The sequence below is a fragment of the Pipistrellus hanaki genome (assembly GCF_964339955.1).
Source record: "Pipistrellus hanaki genome assembly, chromosome: 15".
Lineage (NCBI taxonomy): Eukaryota > Metazoa > Chordata > Mammalia > Chiroptera > Vespertilionidae > Pipistrellus > Pipistrellus hanaki.
Genome location: NC_140517.1, coordinates 35,575,627 through 35,598,749, shown reverse-complemented (window position 1 = coordinate 35,598,749; position 23,123 = coordinate 35,575,627). Strand labels below are relative to the sequence as shown.

The following is a 23,123-nucleotide window of genomic DNA, read 5'->3' as shown; positions in this document are numbered from 1 at the left end:
ACTGCTTTTGGCTCTCTTCCTTCTTCCTCCTTTGCCACAGCTCCTTGGCCCCCCCCCACCCCCCCCGCCCCCCCCTTCCCTTCTGCGGCTGCTTTCCTGGCTGCCACTGCTGTTGCCACCACCATGTCACTTTCTGCTCCCTCTCTTCCTCCTTCTTCGCCACACCATGGCCACTGCAAGCTTTCTGCTACCTTTCTTCCCCACAGCTGTCACTGCTGCAGATGCCACCATTGCCGTCTCTGGTCACTGCACATCGCTAGAGCCACCTACCCGCCATCCCACCAGCCTCTCCAAACAGCTAAATGTGATTTCTCTTTTTGGTTGCTCTTCACTTGTGTATTGTGAGCAGCCTGCCACCATGTGGCTGCCGCCATCTTGGCATGGCGAGTCCCACCCCTCTCCTCTGGGTCCCATGGGGTCGCTGCCATCTTGGTGTGACAAGCCCCGCCCCTCTGTAACCACGTGGTCTCCAGTAGATGACCACCATTATGAACCAGTAAATCCCGCCTCTGTAGGCCTGGGCTGGTGTGGCCATCTCACCACCACCTCTCTTCCTCCTCCTCCTCCGGCCTATGGCTTGCCTCCTGCTACGCCAGCTCCCTTCCCTGACGTGTTCTCAGACCCAGGTCCGAAATCCGTAAATGGCATTTAAGGTTTTAATGCCCGTGAGGAGTAGGCAGAGGAAACCCATCTTCGACAGGAGGTGAGTCTGCAAACCCAACCCTTGCTACCTTTGAGGCCGATGGCAGCCATGCATGGTCCAAAGGGGACTGTGCATAGTGGGGGTGCAACGAAAGGACGAGTGCCACCTGGAGGATGCCTCAAGTGTGGAAACGAAGGCCACAGTGCCCTCAACTCAGGGCTCCAACCAAGCTCTGCCCAGTGTGCGGTCAAAACTGCCCCTGGAGGGAAAAGGGTGTGGGGGTGTAAAAAGAGACTGGATTAAAATCGTATAACCTATGGATGAGGACAATGGCAGGGGGCGGAGTGGGGAGGGAGGTAAGGGCAGAGGGTGGGGTGGGAACCAGGTGGAAGGGAGCTATGTGGGGGGGGGAGGAGAGGAGAAACAATTGTAATAATCTGAGCAATAAAGATTTATTTAAAAATAAAAATAAAATAAAATAGCCGAAACCGGTTTGGCTCAGTGGTAGAGCGTTGGTCTGCGGACTGAAAGGTCCCGGGTTCGATTCCGGTCAAGGGCATATATGTTGGCTGCGGGCACATCCCCAGTGGAGGATGTGCAGGAGGCGGCTGGTCGATGTTTCTCTCTCATCGATGTTTCTGGCTCTCTGTCTCTCTCCCTTCATCTCTGTAAAAATCAAGAAAATATATAAAAAATAAAATAAAATAAATAAAATAAAATACTTTGGTTAAAAAAAACCCCACAAAAAACAAAACAAAACAAAACAAAACAAACTGCCCCTGGAAAAGTGACGGGCCCTTTGCCTCTCAGCACAGAGGGACTATCCTTCCAGGTCATGACCACTGCTGGCCATGATGGAACTGACTGAAGACTGAAGATGCCCAGACTTGACGACCCCCATCACCCTCGTCAAGCCCCCAGTCAAGGTCGTGGTAGCGGGTAAGAAGATCTCCTTCCTGGTGGATTTGGTGTGGGCTACCTCTACCTTGCCCTCCTTTTCCGGGCCATTATTCCTTCCACAATCTTGGTCATGGTTATTGACTGCAAAAATGCTCTGGCCTCAGTGCCTTCTCACCCCATCCTCTTCCCCTCTCCACACTCCCTAGAGAACAACTTTTTCGCTGACACAGGCTTATCAGAAACTCAATTTTGAACTCAAGCAGTTACAGGCCTGTTCCCTCCTCCCCCTGCCTTTTCTAAATATTTTCAATAGCATACAATGATCAAAGAAAAGAAGAAATGAAGTTCTACAGTTAACTGTTGATAAGAATTTTTAAAAGACCCACTCACCTGGATAATCCTGCCTCAAGGGTTCAGAAACAGTGCTCATCTGTTTGGCCAGGTCTTACCCAGAGACCTCCAACAATGCTTATTAGAACCCAGCACTATACATCTCAGAGGCATATAGCTGGCCTCCATTGGTGGGATTTTTCCATCATTGGGTCCCAAAATTTTCTCTCCTAGCTAAGCTCTTATACCAGATCTCCTCACCCACCAAGCTTTTTCTAACTCCAGCACACCCTTCTGGTCTCTCTCCTCTCTTCTCCCAGACATCTCTAAGCCTTTCCAACTACAATATTTACTCTTAAAAGATGGAATAGCCACAGGGGTCCTCACCCAGTCCCTAGGGCCAGCCTTCACCCCTTTAGCTTACCTGTCCAGACAGCTTGATCTCAGTTTGGGGACTGCAGACCTGCCTCTGGGCTCTGGCTGCGGCTGCTGTTCTCATCAAGGAGGCCCAGAAGATCTGCCTCCAGCAACCCTTACAGGTCTTCTCCACTCAGACTACAGGATCTTCTGTCACACCGATCCTGATCTCTCCTTGCCCCCTCTCCCATACAGGAAGTCCATCTCCTGTTCCTTAAGAGTTCTGACATCTCCCTAATTCAGTCCCCAGGGCTGCACCCAGCCATCCCTTCCCAGTGCCTCCACCCAACCTGTGGCAATGCACTCCTTTCCCTAGATTGTCAGAGGCCCTCACTCAACCTCGAGTGGGACTCTCAGATCTTCCTCTCTCTAATCCCGACTTAATTCTGTTTGTGGATGGAAGCTTGTGTCTAGACCCCAAGAGACGTTGGAAAGCCTCCAACATGATAGTAACACTCAAGAGGGCCCTGGAGATAACCTTCATCCCTCTTCACCCCGCATACACTGCGAGAGGCAGTCACGAGTGCCTGCTCCTCCTGTTCCACGTGTGCAGCTGCTTCACCCCAGGGAGGAATGCATCCCAACCTTCCTACTCATCAAATGAGGGGACACCTCTCAGGGCAGGACTGGCAGGTAGACTTCACCCATATGCCCCCCACAAGAAGACCAAATATCTACTTACCATGGTAGACACCCTGACAGGGTAGACAGAGGCCTTCCCTACCTGCAAGGAAACTGCTGAGGTTGTGGCTGAGACCTTGATAACACACATAATCTCTGATATCTCCTGGAAACTGCACATACCCTACCACCCACATTCATCGGGTAAGATCCAGAGGAGCAATGGCTTTTTTAAAGACCATCTAACTAAACTCTCTCTAGAAATTTGCAGCTCCTGGCCAGACATTCTGCCCATGGTCCTGACTGGAATCCGGGCTACACCAAGGACCCCCATCTTTTTACCTTCCCAAGAATCTTATCTCCCAGGTTGTATTTCAGCTCCAGGCGTAGAAAAGCAACAAAACCAGACAAGTGATGCTATGGCAGCCTCAGGACCAGTCTTTACCTCCCAAGTGACTCAACAGAATTGCTCTCAAGAACTTCACCAACCAGTCCCTTTGTGAAATTAGGCTGCTGCACTCCTTGTCCGCCCTCCTGTCATTAGACCAACTGGTGTCTATTTCTCTAAGTTTCCTCTTTACCCCCTTTCTCATGCACTATGTCACTAGTCTTTTGCAGAACAGAATGCAGGCATTCACCAACCAGAAGGTGGGAGAGAACCTAGCATCAGAATCCTTGAGACTCCGGGTAGACCCCCCTATGGAAGATAGACCTCCAGCCCCTGCCCCTGCCCAGACTCTCAATTTTTAAATATAATATATCAAAGAGTCTGGAATGTGAGATCCTCCCTCCCCCAAAATGATGGCCAGAGTTATGACATTACTGGCATCTGCCACCAAGATATCCGCAAGACATTGAACCACCAATCAGCATGTGTTGAAGTGCCCTGGGTCCAACCCTTTCCTGTTCCTCCCCTCAAAAGGCTTCCCCACCCCTCCACGTGCTGCTGCTCTCCATCTCCGTCTGTAGAGTGAGCCCAGTTGGGTCCTTTCTGATCTTCCCCGCTCCTTTAATTCTGATTTCTCTACCTCCGTAATGAGTCCTGCTCATTACTGGGGAATAAACCTTCCTTTAATATGAAAAATAAATGAATAAACAAATAATAAGGTACTTATAAAAATTAGCATATCAATGATAAAAATGGACTACTTTTACTAAGCACTTAGTAGTGATATCATTCTAATACTTTAAATTTACTCATTGATTAAATCCTCATAACAAACCAATAGATATACCATAATTATATTTAATATACATGAAATAAAACATATGAAATACCACTAAAACCTATCAATAAAATGTAAAAAAAAATCTGAAAGGATTGACAACATTTTTATAATAGTTGTTAAAAACATTCTAGTATGAGTTTGGGATTAGGGTTAATGAAAAGGAACAGAAAAGTTTATAAGAAAAAGATGTGGATAATTTCAGCAATTAAAATACATGTTTTAAAAGAAAAACACAAATCCAAAGATAAATTTTGGGTCATGCTACTCAGGGCATGTGAACATTTAGATACAACCATAACATGAATAAGAAGGCCATTTAAAAAAGTCATTCAGTATAAGTCATTAAAATAAAAATCTACATTTGCTGAAATGGCAATATTTTTTTTTGTCATGTTAAGAGAACGTAAAGATACAATATGCATACCATGACTACACTTTCTTTAAAGACAAAGTATGGTAGGATATACTCTACCAACTTGAGAGTAGTCATCTACAGTTACTCCGATTAAAATTAATATTTGCTTTTAGGTTTTCTGTTTTATAAGAAAATATAAATTTGTGAGAAAAAAAATATTAACACTGATTTCAAAAACCAAGTTAAATTTTTATAGGAATTAAAAATACAAGATAACATAATTTAAGCACAAAGATATAAATCAGAACAGAAAAAATAGCTCCGAAACACAAGCAAATATAAAGAATAATATAACATTAACACCAAGAAGGTAGGACATAATAATGGAAAAGAAAAGAATTACTGAACATCTGCCATTAGTACAATATTGGGGAAGGATGGGTAAATGCCAATATAGGCATATATATATATATGTGTGTGTATATATATGTATATATGTGTGTGTATGTATATATATATATATATATATATATATATATATATGTATATATATATATGGTAATTATGAAAATTAGCATTTACACTAATGAAAACAGTGAAAAATGGTAACTCTCTAACATTATTTTTTGTTTAAAATATTAGATAGAGCTTTAACTTTTATTATTCATCAGTATGAATTCCCTGATGACAAATGAGATCTGACCCACTATTAAATGCCTTCCCATATTCCCTAGTTATAGGGCTTTTCACCAGTATGAATTCTCAGATGTCGAGTAAGGTTTGAGCATTTATTAAAAGACTTTCCACATTCATTACATTCATATGGTTTTTCATCTGTATGAATTCTCTGATGTTGAAAAAGTTGTGAGTTTTGAGTAAAGGCTTTCCCACATTCAAGGCATTCAAAAGGTTTCTCACCAGCATGAATTCTCTGATGTTGTCGAAGTTGTGAGCTCTGAGTAAAAGCCTTGCCACATTCCTTACAATCATAGGGTTTTTCCCCAGTGTGAATTCTCTGATGATTAGTAAGTGCTGAGCCACTACTGAAGGCTTTGCCACATTCCTTACACTCATAGGGTTTTTCACCAGTATGAATTCTCTGATGCTGAACAAGCTTTGAGCTCTGAGTAAAAGCTTTGCCACATTCCTTACATTCATAGGGTTTCTCACCTGTATGAATTCTTGCATGTTGAAAAAGTTGTGAGCTCTTAGTAAAGGCTTTCCTACATACTTTACATTCATAGGGTTTTTCACCAGTGTGAATTCTCTGATGGTCAATAAGATTTGAGCAATAACTAAAGGCTTTCCCACATTCCTTACATTCATAGGGTTTCTTACCACTATGAATTCTCTGATGCTGAGAAAGGTATGAGCTACAACTGAAGGCCTTTCCACATTCATTACATTCAAAGGGTTTTTCACCAGTATGAATTTTTAGATGTCGAGTAACATGTGAGCCACAGCTAAAGAATTTCCCACACTCCTTACATTCATAAGATTTTTCACCATTATGAATTCTTTGATGTTGAATAAATTGTGTATTCTGATTAAAGAATTTTCCACATTTCTTGCATTCATAAGGTTTCTCTTCAGAATTAATTATTTGATGCAGAGTAAAGAATGTCTGTTGAATATATGTGGGCATATATCCATTAGTAAATATTTCTTGGCTGAAATGACCATTCTGATATCCCAGTTGTCTTTCAAGGTGACTGCCATATTCCAAAACATCTCTATAATGAGAATACTCAAGGCCATACTTTGTAAGTCCCATCATCTCCCTCTGGTATGATTCTATTTCATAAATTTCCTTCTTTAAAGATAATAACTTGGTTTCACACATTGACTCCAGATCTGAAATAAATAAAATTGCAAATATTACTTCTGCCCCATTTGTGAAAAGTTAAATTTTTATAATAGAAATTGAAAAATTTAACTGATAGTAAAAATTTATCTGGTAGTAAAAGGCATATAGCTCTCAAGTATATTTGTTTAATCTGAAAAATGGACTAGAAATGTATAGAAAGTACTGAGATATAGCTATCCACATACCCTATGACATTTTAGTCAAATTTGGACCACATCTGAGTTGTGGTCCCATCCTATATAATAAAAGGGTAATATCCAAATTGACCAAATGGCAGGATGACCAGTCGCTATGACACACACTGACCACCAGGGGCAGATGCTCAATATAAGAGCTGCCCCCTAGTTGTCAGTGCGCTCCTACAGGGCAGTGCTACAGATGTTCAACTGCTGGCTTAGACTTGCTTCCCATGGGCCTAAGCCATCAGTTGGACATCCTCTGAGGGCTCATGGACTGAGAGAGAGTGCAGGCCAAGCTTAGGGAGTGCAAAAATTTCATGCACCAGGCCTCTAGTAAATACATAATGGAACTGAAAAATTCCTATTGCCTAGTTACATCCTAGATGTTCTAAGGTTGTGCTATAATATATTACTCATGTTTGTGGTAAAGCTGGTATAAACAAACCTAGTGCACTTCCAGTTGTATAAAAGTATAGCACACACAATGATAGTAGTAAGCTATGTCATCTAGGTTTGTGTAAGTACACTCTATGATGTCGCACAGTGATGAAATCATCTAACAATACCTCTTTCAGAACGAATCCGTGTTGTTAAGTGTACATGACTGTATAATGCAGAAAGTGGGAAGAAGAGATTATGGACATAGAAAACTACAATCCTTCTCAAATAATCATATGAATCAGAATCATCTGTAAAGATTGGTAAATGTACAATGTTTGAGCATATGAAAAAATGACTAGTTCCATATACATCTGTATAAGCATGTGTGTATGTATATACACATATTATAAAAACTGGATAATTTTCTGACCTTCATTTTAGTCTCTTGAAAGGAATAAATCCATAAAGTGGAAGATTCTTGGCTCTTGATATAATAAAAAAAATAAATTTGGTCTTTGCACCTGGTTCCTACCACAGAGCTTCAACAAATCTTGGAATTTCTTGTATTATAGAAGTATTTTTGTTATGCTAATGAAGTCAAACATAGTAGGTCCAAAGATAGCTTTAGGATAGACATTGGTCACCAGAAAGACCAAACATGTGATTAGAAGTTTAGAATTTTCATCTTCTCAACCTCTGGAGATATAAGAGGAACCAGAAATTGACTGGCTAATGACTCAATCATGTGAATATAAATAAATCACAATAAAAAATTCTGGACACTAAAGCTCACTGGAGCTTGATACCTGAACACACTGAAATGCTAAAAGGGTAATACATTTTGTCTCAACAGTAAGAGAATGTGGAACCTCTACATCTGGAAGCCTACCACACCTTGGCCTAATATGTATGCTTTATAGTAAAATTGCAACTATAAGTATAGAGCTTTCCTAGTGCTGTGTTATTCTAGCTATCTTTAAAACTGTAAGGGTCATGGAAGGCCCCAACTTTATAGCCAGTTGGTCGGAAGTATAGGTGTTCTGAGGACCCCCTGAGACTTACAACTGGCATCTGAAGTAAAGGCAGTATTATGTAGGGTTTTGTGGGGTTTATGTCAACTCTGGGTAATTAGTGCTAGAATTAAATTGCTGCCAACTCAGTTTGAGCAGAAACAATAGACTCCATAATAAAGAATATATTGGATGAAATATGAAAGAGATTACAGAGAGTAAACCACGTGAGGGAATAACCTGAGATAAGTCTAAGGATTTAACTACTTTGATGTGAGTGGCAGATAGGGAAGACTCAGAATCTGTTATGTGCTAGGGATTAAGTGAAACTATTGTTTGCCTTAGAATTTTGTGATGCTTATTTTAGAAGAGAGTGCTCATGTACCACCTTTAGTGACTGAGAGGAAAGGCAGCTAAAATTTAAGGCAGACAGAAAGAAAATGACAAAGTGCAAAACTCTGACATTTACTCATTATATGTTCCTAGGCAATTATTTAACCTTTCTAAATCCCCACTTCTTTATCTGTAAAGATAAAGAAATAATTACTGGAATGGTGATGAAATGTTTATAATTATCTCTCAATAAAGTGTTAAATATTTGACAAGTATTATTATGAAAAAATTTCTTACCAAAAAGTAGAATTTTTAAGCTAATGAAATGATTTGAAGACATCAAAATGGAACCTATTAGAAAATCTCTAGTATAATCTTTTTTACTTCTACCTCTATATAACCTTTTAATAATTTTAAGCTCCAAAATAACTTAAAACTATCCTCTTCTATTTTCAGTACTAATGCCCTCTTCCAAACCAGAATTATCTCTTACACAAAACACTAAAATAGCCTCCTAATCCAGTTTCCCCAGCAAATTTCACACTCAGTAATCTATTCCAGAACCAAAAATGCACTTGGCTTGGGTTTCCACCACAAAAATCTATACTTCTCATAAGGTGTTGGAAGCTATCCATTGTCTTTACTATCAGAAAAGTGTAAACAAGGAATGCAGAAGGCTCACAAACCTTGATTTGCCAGAGCTATGCACCAATTGTTTAGTTGAGACAATGGTGGCTCAAGCAATTTCCTGACCAAATAGTCTCAAAGTAAATCAATTTACTAACCTTTAAGATAGTCTGTTTATTACTGGAATTACCTGCCTGGCTAAGGGCAACATGTGTATCCAAAACTGAATAAAAGGTTGGCAAGGCCTGGGCTCTCTGCATGGCCCCCAATTTCCAAATTATTATTTCTTTTCTTGTCTCATCATTTTCCCCTGGTCCTTCTCCAGATCCCAAACCTAAGCCACGCAGGACATGGCTTCTCATAGCCAGCAGAGGCTGAATAATGTGGTTCTTACATGTCTCTCCAAACTTTACTCACATTTCACTCTCACTTGCTTATGGGGCCCAGCAATACTGGCTTTCTTTCAGTTCTTTAAACACACCAAGTTTTTCCCTTCTAGGAGGGCTTTCACAGGGGTTCTTCCCTTTTCCTAGTGTTTTCTTCTTTATTAACACATTGAATAGTAAGATCTAGCAGTAACCCTAGTACTACAGTAGTTACGAAATAGTGATGAGCACAAATAATAATTCAATATGTTGATTTTTATTCATGTCAAAATCATGGAACTAATACTATTATGGTTTGCTGAATAAACCATAATTGGAAGAAATACTAAGTTTCACTTAGAGTTTAGTAAATATTAATATTTTTTATGTTTTTAGAGATGGAGGGAGAAAGAGAAAAACATTGATGTGAGAGACATTTATAGATTTCCTCCTGTACATGCCCAACCAGGGGCCGGCCCTGCAATCTAGACATGTGCCCTGACTATGATTCAATCCCATGACCTTCTGGGGTCATGAGATTACTCTCCAACCAAATGAACACTGGCTAGGGCAAGATGCATTTTCCTCCTCATCTAAGTTAGTTGACTCCCTATATTCTATACAAAGAAATATAAAATTAGCAATCTCTGAGTCACAAGTATTCCTTTAAAAACTCCTCTGTTCAAATCACCTCATTCAGAATAAAATGGCTTTATACCTACTTCATTCAGAACAGAATTCAAAGACCATACCTAAGTCCAAAAAAATCCAAATCACCTACAGGTATACCTGAGAAGGAAAACCCCTATTTTATAACAAACTGCTGTTTGGAAGTTTCTGCTTTTACATGGCCTCTTATCCTAAAATGTTGCTTTCTAGTCTGCTTTAGCCTGTTTGAAGAATGATGAAGATAAACTTAGCTGTATGACCTTGTAGGCCAGAGACTAGATATATCCATAATCTCAATGCCATGCCAGGTACATTTTTTAATTGGATAGAACTGTACTGTTTTCAAGGCCAGCATGGAGATAACCACTAAGTGCACATAGGGCTGGCTCTTTAATAAAAAAGGGAAGTTCTGCTTATAGCCTTGCTTAGAATTTAAATTCATTTTCTCTAATCCCATTGCGAGATAATTAAAGTAAGTCTCTCCAAACTCTCCTCCTGCATTGTTTGATTGTTCGGGAACTCTGTAACATACCCTACCTCCCATATGTACCTAGCATACCAATACCCCATATATCCTGCTACTTTGCTGATCTCCTTTCACACGATTGCCTCTTGCTCACACAATGGCAGAAGCCCAAATTCTGGAAGCTATACTGAAGACTATTACTTGGAGGGGAAGAGTAGTGCAGATATACACACGCATGTGCGTGCACACACACATTTTATTTTGGGGATGGTAACAGAAAACATTTAGAGAAGTCTAAGAAAATGAACTGAATCTTAAATATGGGTAAAAGTTTTCTTTGGAGGGGAAGTGAAGGAAACCTTCTACTTGAAATTAAGTGGTGTGTTAAAGAATAATAATAAAAAGATTAGTAAGTGAGGGAAGAAATGAAACAGGTCATTTGTAAACTCAAGGTAAAAAAACAACTTAGTTTTTCTCACAGGCCTCGTGTTTTGATGACAGCTCCTAAGATAATATCTTGAAGACACTGTTTCTATACTGATCAACTGAGTTATTACCTATAATGCCTTGCTTTGTTCAATCATTTCTTACTTACCTGAACACAGACCTCTTGTCAGTTCTCTGCCAAACATCCAGGGCTCTTTCCCTTGTTCCAATAAGGAGATGACATGAGGCTTAGGTATGTAAAATCCTGCTCATAAGAAAAGACATGAATCATGATTATGCTATGGGTAAATCAGATCCATGTAAGATCCAGTCCCTTGATGATAAAAAAAAGAGAAGCCACTACAGGAATAGCCAAAGAAAAAAGATGAAGCTTCAGCCATAGCCAATTGGAATTTCAGTTTTCTTTTCTTCCTTTTCATTTCAGTTCAACCATTTATTTGGGAATAGAGAGCAAGAATTTAGCTAGTAACTAAAAAAGCAGCTAAGAAATTCACTGTGGAAGAAAACAGACATTCTAGAAGAGAATTCTAAATTACTGGTATAAATGACATTACCCACTGATAGCAGATTGCTGTAGTTTTCCAGCATTACATCTCTGTACAAGTCCCTCTGAGCAGGGTCCAGGCATTCCCACTCCTCCTGAGAGAAATCTATAGCCACATCCCTGAATATCATTGATTCCTGAAACAATAAACACATTAGTCTTGTGTAATAAAAAAAAAAATAAATAAAAAAAAGCACTTCAGACTACTGCACTTATAATGTGGGGTAAAGCAATTATATAGTGTCACTGAGAACCAGAATCTTTGGATTTCAGAAACAGAAGTAAGAGTAACATGTGTATTTAACATTAAAAAACATACAGACGGCATCAAAATTACAACAAAACTACAGGACAACCATCATTCACAACTGTCTGAAATCTAGTAGAATGGAAATTCTACAACTAGGGACTTAAAGAAAAAGCCATATTGAGACTTGTAGGAAAGGCAGAGATCAGTAATGGGCTGGTCCCACAACCACATGTGGTGAATAGAAATCAGGAGAGATATCTCAGCTGCAGAGTTTCCTCCTAAAAAATAAGGGATCCCAGACTCACATAAGCCACCCCCTGCAACCTAAGGTTCCAGTGTCAGGAAGAGAACTCCCCAAAACTCTGGCTGTAAAAAACAGCTAGGTTTGAGGCTGCATGAGAAGGATGGCTATTGGAGTCCCAGGCAGTTCCTCTTAAAGGGCCCATGCACAGACTTACTGAAACTCCCTCCCTCCGAGCTCCAGAGTTGGGGCAGCAGCTTGAAAGAGGTACCAAGGACAAATAGGGAGGAACTAAATTGTCTGACATCAGGTGCAATAGGTGGTGGTGGTGGGGAAGGGCAGCTTTCTGCCAGACAAAAGTGCTGGCATACTCTATTACTTATTTGTTGAGCTCATCCCCTCACCCCCGAAAAGCAGGCAGGTGGGTGTGATATCTGAGTCCCCATTAACCTCGCTCACATTTGTTCACCTTGCCCCAGTGACACCCCATGACCATGTCCCACCCAACTTGTGGGCACACGCAAGTTGTATCCAGTGGCTCATGCTTCAGACTTTCTTAAAATCTCTCAAATGAGCAGAATCTGACGTCAGGGTTCTCGTACTTCTTGCTAAGTGGTCCAGGTACAGCACTATCAGTAGCTGGCCTTAGTTCATAGCATGGCCTCACATGGGCACTTCCAAATCCAGCACAAGTAGCAACCTCCTAAATATTAATTTGTTGCTCATTCTAGATGGCCTCAGACAGAACAAAGGCATGGCCAATCTTGACCTAGACTTCCAGGGAGGCCCAGATTAGAGCACCCAGTGGACAGTTTCAGAACACAATAAAGCACCCCCCAATCACCTCCAGAAAGGTCACACTCAAGAGGCAGACTCTGAGCACCAGAGCACCACTGGAGTCAGTCTTGCTCTGTGTCAGGCCCCTGCACAGCTGATCCTCAAAGATGGTCAGTATTTATTGCCAATGTTTGCAGCCAATTGGCCTGGAGGTAAATCCCTCCCATTGATATGCCAACAACAATCAAGGCTCAACTGCAACATGAGGGTATACACAGCTGGAGAGGAGCACACCTGGAGTGTCCAGCTTGGGTGACAGGAGAGGGTGTGCCAATGAACCTTATATGATATCTACTACATTAGGCCACTCTACCAAGCCCAGGAGACACAACAGCTCTACCTAACACATAGAAACAAACACATGGAGGCTGCCAAAATGAATAGTCAAAGAAACATGTCCCAAAATTAAAGAATAGAACAGAATACAAGAAAAAGAACTAAGCAAAATGGAAACAAGAAATCTACTAGATGTAGAGTTCAAAAAACTTGTTATAAAGATGCTCAATGAACTTAGTGAGAACTTCAAAACTGTAAAAAAGAAACAAACGAAAATGAAGGACACACTAACTGAAATGAAGAATAATTTACAGGGAATCAATAGTAGGGTAGATGAAGTCAAGAATCAAATAATCAATTTAGGATATAAGGAAACAGAAAACACCCAATCAGAACACCAAAAACAACAACAAAACAAAACAATTCCCCTCCCCCCAACATCACACACACACACACACACACACACACACACACACACACACACATACACACACACACACCAAACAAAACAAAACAAAAAAGTAGATAGTATATGGAGTCTCTGGAACAACTTTAAGCATACCAACATTTACATCATGGGGATGCTGGAAGGAAAAGAGAGGGAACAAAAATTTAAAAACCTATTTGAAAAACATAATTACAGAAAAGTTCCCTAACCTGGTGAAGAAAATAAACATGTAGGTCAAGGAAGCACAGAGCCCCAAACAAGATGAAACCATAGAGGCCCACACTAAGATATATCATAATAAAATGCAATGGCTAAAGACAGAGAAAATTTTAGAATCACCAAGAGAAAGGCAGTTAGTTATTTCAAAGAGATCTCCCAGGGAGATATCTATAATATTATCAACAATAAAAATATATTAAAAATAAGTAAATAAATAATAAAATAAATTAGAAAGAGATGAGAGAGTGTAAAAAGGAGAGAGAGAGACTCCCATAAGACTGTCAGCTGATTTCTCAACAGAAACTGTGCAGACCAGAAGTGACTTGCAAGAAATACTCAAAGAGATGAAAAGCAAGGACCTATCAACCAAAATTACTCACATTCCATGAATCATTTAGAATCAAAGGATAGATAAAGAGCTTCCCAGAAAAGTAATTAAGTAATGTCCCATGAACATCAAACCAGTATTATATGAAATTAATGGCCTGGTGCACAAAATTTATGCATGGTTGGGGGGGTGCCCCTCAGCCTGACCTGCACCCTCTCCGATCTGGGACCCTTCGGGGAATGTCCAACTGCTGGTTTATGCTTGATCTCTTAGGCCCAAACCAGCAATTGGACATCCCCCTTGTAATCTGGGACTGCTGACTCCTAACTGCTCAACTGCCTGCCTGCCTGATCAACCTAAACCACCTTTGCCTGCCTGATTGCCCCTAACCTCTCTGCCTGCCAGCCTGCTCACCCCTAACTGCCCCCCTGTGGCCTGCTCATCCCAACTGCCCCCCCCCCCCATGCTGGCCTGCTCACCCCAACTGTGTCCCCCAGCTGGCCTGCTCACCCCCAGCTAACAGCCTGCTTGCTGCCAACTGCCCCCCACTGCCAGCCTGCTCACCCCAAATGGCCCTCCTGCCAGCCTGCTCACCCCAACTGCCCCCCACCAGCCTGCTCACCCCCAACTGCCCTCCCCTCTTGACCTTTTCACCTCTAACCACCTCTGCCTCAGCCCCACCACCATGGCTTTGTCCAGAAGGTCTCCTGGTCTAATTAACAAATTATGCCTTTATTAGTATACTAGAGACCCGGTGCACAAAATTGGTGCATGGGGGGTGGGTGGGTGGGAGGGTGTGTTTGACCCTCAGTCCAGCCTGCACCCTTTCCAATCTGGGACATCCTTCTTACAATCCAGAACTGCTTGCTCCCAATTGCTTGCATGCTGGCCTTCCTGATTGCCCTTAACCACTTCTGCCTGCCAGCCTGATTGATGCCTAATTGCTCCCCTGCCAGCTTTTTTTGCCCCTATCTGCCCTCTCCTGCAGGCCTGGTCCCCCCAACTGCTCTCCCCTGCAGGCCTGGGTCCCTCTCAACTGCTCTTCCCTGCAGGCCCAGTCACCCCCAACTTCCTTCCTCTGCCAGCTTGGTCACACCCAACTGCCCTCCCCTGCTCACCTGATTGCCCCCAACTGCCCTCCACTGCTAGCCTTGTCCCTCCCAATTGCCCTCTCTTGCTGGCCTGATCTCCTACAACTGCCCTCCCTTGCAGGCCTGGTCCCTCCCAACTGCCCACCCCTGCTGGCAATCTTGTGGTGGCCATCTTGTGTCCACATGGAGGCAGGATCTTTAAATACATGGGGGCAGCCATTTTGTGTGTTGGAGTGATGGTCAATCTGCATATTACTCTTTTATTAGATAGGGTAGAGGTCTGGTGCATGGGTGGAGGTTGGCTGGTTTGCATTAAAGGATGTGCCGGCTCAGGGTGGAGGTTCCCTTGCGGTGTGGGGTGGCCTGGGCGAGGGGCCTGTGGGGGTTTGCAGGCTGGCCATGCCCCCTTGTGAACCAAGTGGAGGCCCTGGTATTGGGCTTATTTATCTCCTACAATTGAAACTTTGTAGCCTGGAGTGGAGCCAAGCCTTCTGCTTGTTCTCTGGTGGCAGCCATTTCTTTTGGGATTTATGTATCTTCTACAATTGAAACTTTGTAGCCTTAAGCTGAGTCCTAGGCCTGGCCAGGGTATGCTGAAAGCTTGGCTTCCTCTATCGCCAGGGGCAACCCTAGGCTCCTGCTCTTCCAGCTTCATGGCTGCTGCCATTTCTGTTTGGATTTATGTATCTTTTATCATTGAAATTTTATATCCTTGAGTGGAGGCCTGGGCCAGCAAGGGGAGGTGGAAAGCTTGGCTTCCTCCATTGTTGGGAAACCCCAAGCCTTCCTCCTGCTCTCTGTAGCCATATTGGTTGGGTTTATTTGCATATCTGCTCCTGTTTGGCTGGTGGGCTTAGCTTGTGGGTGCAGTGGAGTGATGTTAATTTACATATCACTCTTTTATTAGATAGGACTAGAGGCCTAGTGCACGAAGATTTGTGCAAGAATGGGCCTTCCTTCCCCTGGCTGTTGGCACCGCCTTTGCTCCGGCCCACTTTTTCACCTTCCCACACTGTCCAGAGGCCTGAAGCGGCTGGGGCAGTGTGGAAAGCCTACGTCATTGCCATGGTGATGATGCAAGTGTCCCACCCCACCCCTGGCCACTTGCCTGCATATGCAAATTAACCCACCACCTTTGTTGGGTTAATTTGCATACTCACTCCTGATTGGCTGGTGGGTGTTGTGAAGGTATGGCCAATTTACATCTTATTCTTTTATTAGTGTGTGTGTGTGTGTGTGTGTGTGTGTGTGTGTGTGTTTGTGTGTGTGTGTATAATTTCAGAAAGAAATGGAGAGGGGGAGAGAGAAACATAAATTATAGAGAATCATGGATAGGCTGCCTCCTGCACAACCCCTACTGAGGATTGAACTCGCAACCCAGGCACATGCCCTTGACCAGAATTGAACTTGGGACCCTGCAGTCTGCACACTGATGCTCTATGCACTGAGCCAAACCAGCCAGGGCACCACCAGTCACTTTTATAATGTTGTATTGCTTCTAGAAGAAACACCGTGCCACCTTCCCATCTGACTGCCTGTCCCACCTAGCCATCTGCACACTGCTGTTTAAGACATTTCATGGGAATGGGACCATACACAATGGGTGCTTTGTGACTGGCTGCCTCACTTGGGTGTATATCTTGGAGTGGTGGGTTGCAGAGTCCTATGTGACTGACTGATATTAATCATTTGAGGAGTGACTGCACCATTTCCATTCTGAAAGCTGTGTGTGAGGGCTTGGATTTGTCCAGATCCTCATCAACACTTGCTATCAGGTAACTTTTGGTTCTAGTGACCTCGGGGTCCCACTGAAGCATTGCTCTCTAGAGCAACAATCTATTCTTTTCAATTCCATTTTAAAAGTGGAAGTTGTTTAAAATGTCTGCACAAACAACCCTATTGGTAATTTCTCGTTGCTCAGGTTCGGCTGTTACATAGCTTGCAGGGGCTAAGTCTGTACCAGGCCGACCTCACTCCCCTGCTGCTTGGTCCTGTCTGGTACTGGAGAGGGCCCTTCGGGGCACCAACCAATCCTCTGTGGGGCTGGCCACAGGCTATGTTGGACTTTGGGAACCGAAGAAAGAAGAGCGAGGTTCAGGAGCAGTTTTGGGGTCATGCCTGTTGCAGTGACTGTGCTGCTCCCTGCAGGCTGAGGTGAGTGGTGCTGGGGGAGGGGATGAGGGAGCCTTCTCTGAATGAAGCCATTGGAGTCCAACACCTCCTAGGTGCCCATATGCAGGCTTCATTATGCCCACTGTCCTGGCTTCTGTGCCTCAGAAGGCAAAGGTCCAATCAGCAAAAATGAAAACTTTAAAGAGGTGATGGGAGCTCTGCCTCAGAGTGGCTCAGATAAGGTTCAAGGTCCAGCGTGGGACTACAGACACAAGTGGGTGTGGATAGAGGCCATGTAGGCCTGGCATGGCCCTCTGGCAGGGCCCAAGTGCAGGGAGGAGCCAGAGCTTTCTTGGGAGAGAAAGTTCATGGGGCTGAAGGCTCCCTCTTCAAACACTGATCACTGGTCATGGTCTGGTCTCCAACTCCCACCCACCTGACAGAGTAAAGGGTGCCAGGCGAGGCCTCTTCCTGGCTGTTCCCATGGACTAGTTGGCTCTCCTGAGTCTGTGAGAGCAAATTATGGGGCTCTCTGCTGGGCAGCACAGCCACAGCTGCAGCCCTGAGGCCAGGCTCTGGGCTCGGAGATGGGGTCCCCAGTGCTGCAGTCCCCTGATCTGCAACCCCCGGATCCGTAGCCTCCCCAACCACAACCCATCTGATCTGAAGTCCCCCTGATCTGCAGTACCCCCATCTGCAGTATCCCTTGTCTGCAGCTCCTTTGATCCATAGCATCCCTGATCTGCAGCTCCCCGCAATCTGCAGCCCCCTATGTAATGACTGGGCTAGTTGTGAATGCATCACTATTCCAGGCCTGAGGGTGTGCTGGTGCACCGAGGCTGGTGGCGCTGGGAGCCTGCAGCTGCTCAGGACTCTGCTGTTCAGTTGTTGCATTAAGGTGTCCGTGGTTATTTGCATATTCATAAAGGGTCTTCTTTAAAAAGAGGGAAAAACACAATGAAATGGCAAAAAATACATATTTATCAGTAATTGAATTTAAAAAAATGAACAAGCAGAAGAGAAACACTCAGATACAGAGAACATTATGATGTTTGCCAGAAAGAATGAGATTAGGGAGATGGGTGAAAAAAGTGGAAGTATTACAAACAAATGCATTGTTACAGAATTGTCATGGGGATGTAAAGTACATTATAGGTAATATAGAAAGTAATATTCAAATACCTATGTATTGTGTTAGAAGGTTATGAGATTTATCAAGATGATCACTTAATAAGTTATATAATGTCTAATCACTAGGGTGCATACCTTAAACTAATATAACATTGCATGGTAATTATAATTAAACAATAAAAAATGACAAATAAAAAATTAAATTAAATGTTAAATGTTAAACAATTAAAACAAACAATTTCTTGACTTGTCCCATAGAAAATAGTATGAAAATACCTCAGAAAAAAATATATATATATGCCTTATGATCCAGCAATTCCATGTCTGTGTATTTATAAAAAATAAAAAAATAAAAAAAACACCAAAAACACTACTAGTAATTAAAAAAAATATATGTACCCATGTTCACTGTAGCATTATTTACAGTAGGCAAGATGAATGGATTAAGAAAATTTTATGTGTGTGCATCTATCTACATATATATCTCTATACCTCTCTATCTCTCTATCTTTACCTATAATAATAAAAGCGTAAAATGCTAATTAGACTGGACAGACAAATGATCTTCGGAACATCATTCTGGACATCCTTCTGGACAAAGCTGGCAGGGGTTGAGGCAAAGGCAATTAGGGGTGATCAGGCAGGCAGGTGAGCAATTAGGGGCAATCAGGCAGAGTGATTAGGGGTGATCATAGTGGTTAGGGGCAACCAGGCAGCAGCTGAGCAGTTAGGGGTGATCAGGTAGGCAGAGTGGTTAGGGGCAATCAGGCAGGCAGGTGAGCGGTCAGGGATGATCAGGAAGGCAGGTAAGTGGTTAGGGGCAATCAGGCAGGCAAAGGTGATTAGGAGATATCAGGCAGGCAGGTGAGCAGTTAAAGGTGATCAGGTAGACAGGCGAGTGGTTAGGATTGAGCAGTTCTGGATTGTGAAAGGGTTGTCTGACTGCCAGTTTAGGCCCAATCCCACAGGGGGCAGTTGGACATGTCCTGGCAGTAGGACATCCCCCAAGGGGTCCCGAATTGTGAGAGCACGTGGGTCAGGCTCAGGGACCCTCTTGCCCCCATGCACAAATTTCATGTACCAAAACTCTAATACATATATTACATCCTATACATATATATATCCTATCTAATAAAAAAGTAATATGCAAATCAATAATCACTCTGCTACACCCACCAGCCATGCCCACCAACCAATCAGAATTGCGTATGTAAATTAACCCCAACCAAGATGGCTGTGGCCATGGAGCGAGCAGGAGAAAGGCTGGGGTTTCCCAGATGATGGAAGAAGCCAAGATTTCCACACACCCTGGTGGGCCCAGGCCTCCACTCAAGGCTACAAAGTTTCAATTATAGAAAGTGAATAAACCCCAACAGAAATGGCTGCTGCCATGGAGCAAGCAGGAGGCTTGGCTCTGCTCCAGGCTACAAAGTTTCAATTGTAGAAGATAAATAAATCCCAGATACCAGGGCTTCTGCTTGGGTTGCCGGGGGGCATGGCTGGCCTGCAAACCACCACAGGCCCCTTGCCCAGGCCGCCCCATGCCCCACACCCTGATCTGGGACACCCTTCAGGGCAAATTGTAATTAAACAATAAAAAATGACAAATAAAAAATTAAAATTTTTTAGCTGTCCCCCACCCATGCACCAGGCCTCTAGCCTAGCTAAAAAAAGAGTAATATGCAGATTGACCATCACTCCAACACACAAGATGGCTGCCCCCATATGGTCAAAGATCCTGCCCCCATGTGAACACAAGATGGCCACCACAAGATTACCAGCAGGAGAGGGAAGTTGAGAGGGACCAGACCTGCAAGGGAGAGCAGTTGTGGGTGATCAGGCTAGCAGGGGAGGGCAGTTGAGAGGGACCAGGCCTGAAGGGAGTGCAGTTGGGGTGATCAAACCTGCAGGGGAGGGCAGTTAAGGGTGACCAGGCTGGCAGAGGAGGGAAGTTGGGGGTGACCGAGCCTGTAGAGAAGGACAGTTGGAGGGGACCCAGTCCTGCAGGGGAGAGAAGTTAGGTGTGATCAGGCCTGCAGGGGAGGGCAGTTAGGGGCAAACAGGCTAGCAGAGGTTGGCAGGGGAGTGGAGTTAGGGGGTGATCAGGCTAGGAACAGAAGTGGTTAGGGGAAATCAAGAAGGCAGGCAGGTGAGCAGTTGGGAGCCTACAGTTGTGGATTGTGAGAGGGATGTCTGACTGCCCGTTTAGGGGTCCCAGATTGGATAGGGTGCAGGCTGGACTGAGGGAAACCCCCCACCCCTGTGCATGAATTTTGTACACCGGACCTCTAGTGTATATACAATATATTTAAAAGTCTAAGCAACCATTATGACTGAATGACCAGTTAACCAGTTGCTATGATGCACAATGACCACCAAGGGTCACACACTCAACATAGGAGCTGCCCCCTCAGGGTCAGTGCATTCCCACAGCCAACCTATCTCAGCTGGCCCACCATTTCCTCCCCTGGCCGGCCAGTCTACTCCTGTGATCCCTCCCCCGGTTGTCCCTCCTCTTGGCTGGAAGGCACCAATCGGGACTGGCAAGATGGCTCCGATTGGCCCTGATCTCTAGCCAGGCCTAGGGACCCCATCTGTGCATGAATTTGTGTACTGGGCATCTAGCATAATAGAATATTACACAGCATTAAAAATTTGCAACAACATGGATGGATCTAGAGCAGTGGTCACCAACCTTTTGAACCTCACAGACCACCAGTGGTTCACAGACCACCTGTTGGTGATTACTGCTCCAAATGTTTCCTTAAACCAGTGGTCGCAATCTTTTGGACCTCACAGACCACCTGATCTAGAGTACTATACTAAGTGATAAATGTCAGCCAGAGAAAGACAGTACAAATTTCACATATAGCATGTGGACTCTAAGAACAAACAAAGTAAGTAAAAACAGATTCACATAGACAGAGACCAAAGGGATGGTTACCAGAAGGGAGGAGGCAAGGAAATAGTTGAAAAATAGAAGGGGCTTACAGTCAATAACATTGTGATAAATTTACATGGTGACAGATAATTATTAGAAAAATGGTAAGATATAAAAATATTGAATCACTATGTTGTACACATGAAACTAATATAACCAAAATAATATTGTTTACCAACTATACTTAATTTTTTTAAAAGATGAAAAAGCCTAAACAGTAGCAATGAACAATATAAATAAAAAGAACTAGGACTCTTTTGGAAAAAAGGTAATTTCAGGATTCAGTAAAAATTAAAAGATGAGTTTAAATATTCTGTTATGTCAGAAATCAAGAGAGCTATCAAAAACTATTAGAATTAGGAAGATTCCAAGATAGCTAGAGCAGCTGAAAACTGTGTCCACTTGTTCCCTGCCCCAAACAATATTTGCAACTAAATTACAGAGCAGTCAACTTAAAAGCCCAATAGAAGTATAGCTAACCTGAAATATTCTAACTAAGGAGAATAGAAGAAGCCAGATAGAGTCTGGTAAGCGGAGTGCAAACAAAAATAGAGAGCTCCCTCACACAGGTGCAGAAGCTGAGAAATTTGAGGGATACCATGGCTGCAAAACTCCTTTCCCCTTAGCAGATCCTCAACCCAGAGCAAAAATGACGAGAAGAGGATCCCACATAGCAATTGACAGTGTGAATCAGTGGAGATTCTGTCTGCCTGGGAGGTTCAAACACTATCCCATCCTAAGTGTGAAACCTTCATGGGTAGTATTTGGGATGAGGACAAAGTGCTTAGACCAGCATCATCCTTAATGGGAGACTCTTTTGATTTATCCCCCTAGTCCCCAGAGTGGTTGAATTTACTACTGCAGAAGAACAGCTGGCTGTACTCAACCTGAACTTGCATCAAGCCCACTAGAGATAACCAGAATTGGAGACAAAGGAGTTGGGTATGAAGCAAGAACTAATTTCCCCTCATTGAGTGCCTGACTGTGTGATCCCAAGGCAACCTTGGAAGGGAGGTGGAGTAACTGACATGTGGAGGTGAACCTCAGAGAGCCTAAGTCCTTTCACAGATTTGCCCCAAGTTCTAAGCTTAAAGCCAATCCTTTTACACAGATTGACCTCTCACATACACACTCAAGTCCAGTTGATACCAACACAAACAGTGAAAAGCATGGTAACAACAGACAGGTAGCCTAAGGCCAGTTGCATACAGACATTTGACAGCAACCTGAACTTGAACATGGTGATTGAGGTTTATCCCTATGTCTGAAGGGTTAACTCCAACAATAAAAGAACCAACAGGAATAAAGCCAACAATAGGAGGTGCACATAACCCGAAAGAAATATTCCTAGAGCAAAGAGCTCAGGTAACTGGAAAGACTATGTCACTGAGCCCAACAAGACTTCTTGAGGCTGCACCTTTCCAACACTTACACACATGGTCAGGGTTGAGCTTTACAGTCAATCAGCCTGAGGGTCATACTACTCAAGAATGGGCCTACAGCAATAAAGACCCAATTACAATAGGATGCACATACCCCACACAAAGTACATTCCTAGAGCACCCAGCTCAGGAGATCAAGGTGACTGCACCACTGTATTCCACAAGACACCTACTACATCTGGCCCACCAGAATATTTGTAGTCATAGAATATCTATCTAATACATAGGGGGGGGGGCACACAGAGACCAAAATGGGGAGAAAAAGAAACAAGACCCAAATGAAAGAATAGAAGAGCTATCAAAAAAAAAAAAAAAGAATTAATGATATGGAGGCAAGCAAATTATCAGATACAGAGTTAAAAGTAATAGTTATAAGGTAGCTCAAGGAACTTACTGAGAACTACAACAGCATAGAAAAGTACAT

General features: G+C 43.1%; 1 protein-coding gene across 5 annotated transcripts in view; it reads right to left on the bottom strand.

Moving 5' to 3' along the window:
- Positions 1-5,039: 5,039 nt before the first annotated feature.
- Positions 5,040-23,123, bottom strand: part of LOC311610024 (uncharacterized protein) — a 76,296-nt gene continuing 58,212 nt past the window's right edge. For all 5 annotated transcript variants that reach the window (XM_084860845.1, XM_084860849.1, XM_084860846.1 and 2 more), the window contains 3 exons: positions 11,394-11,520; positions 10,988-11,083; positions 5,040-6,349 (listed from right to left, as the gene is read on the bottom strand). In XM_084860845.1, the coding sequence (XP_084716971.1) occupies positions 5,226-6,349; positions 10,988-11,083; positions 11,394-11,520 (1,347 nt within the window). In that variant the 3' untranslated portion in view covers positions 5,040-5,225. The remainder of the gene's footprint in view (positions 6,350-10,987; positions 11,084-11,393; positions 11,521-23,123) is intronic.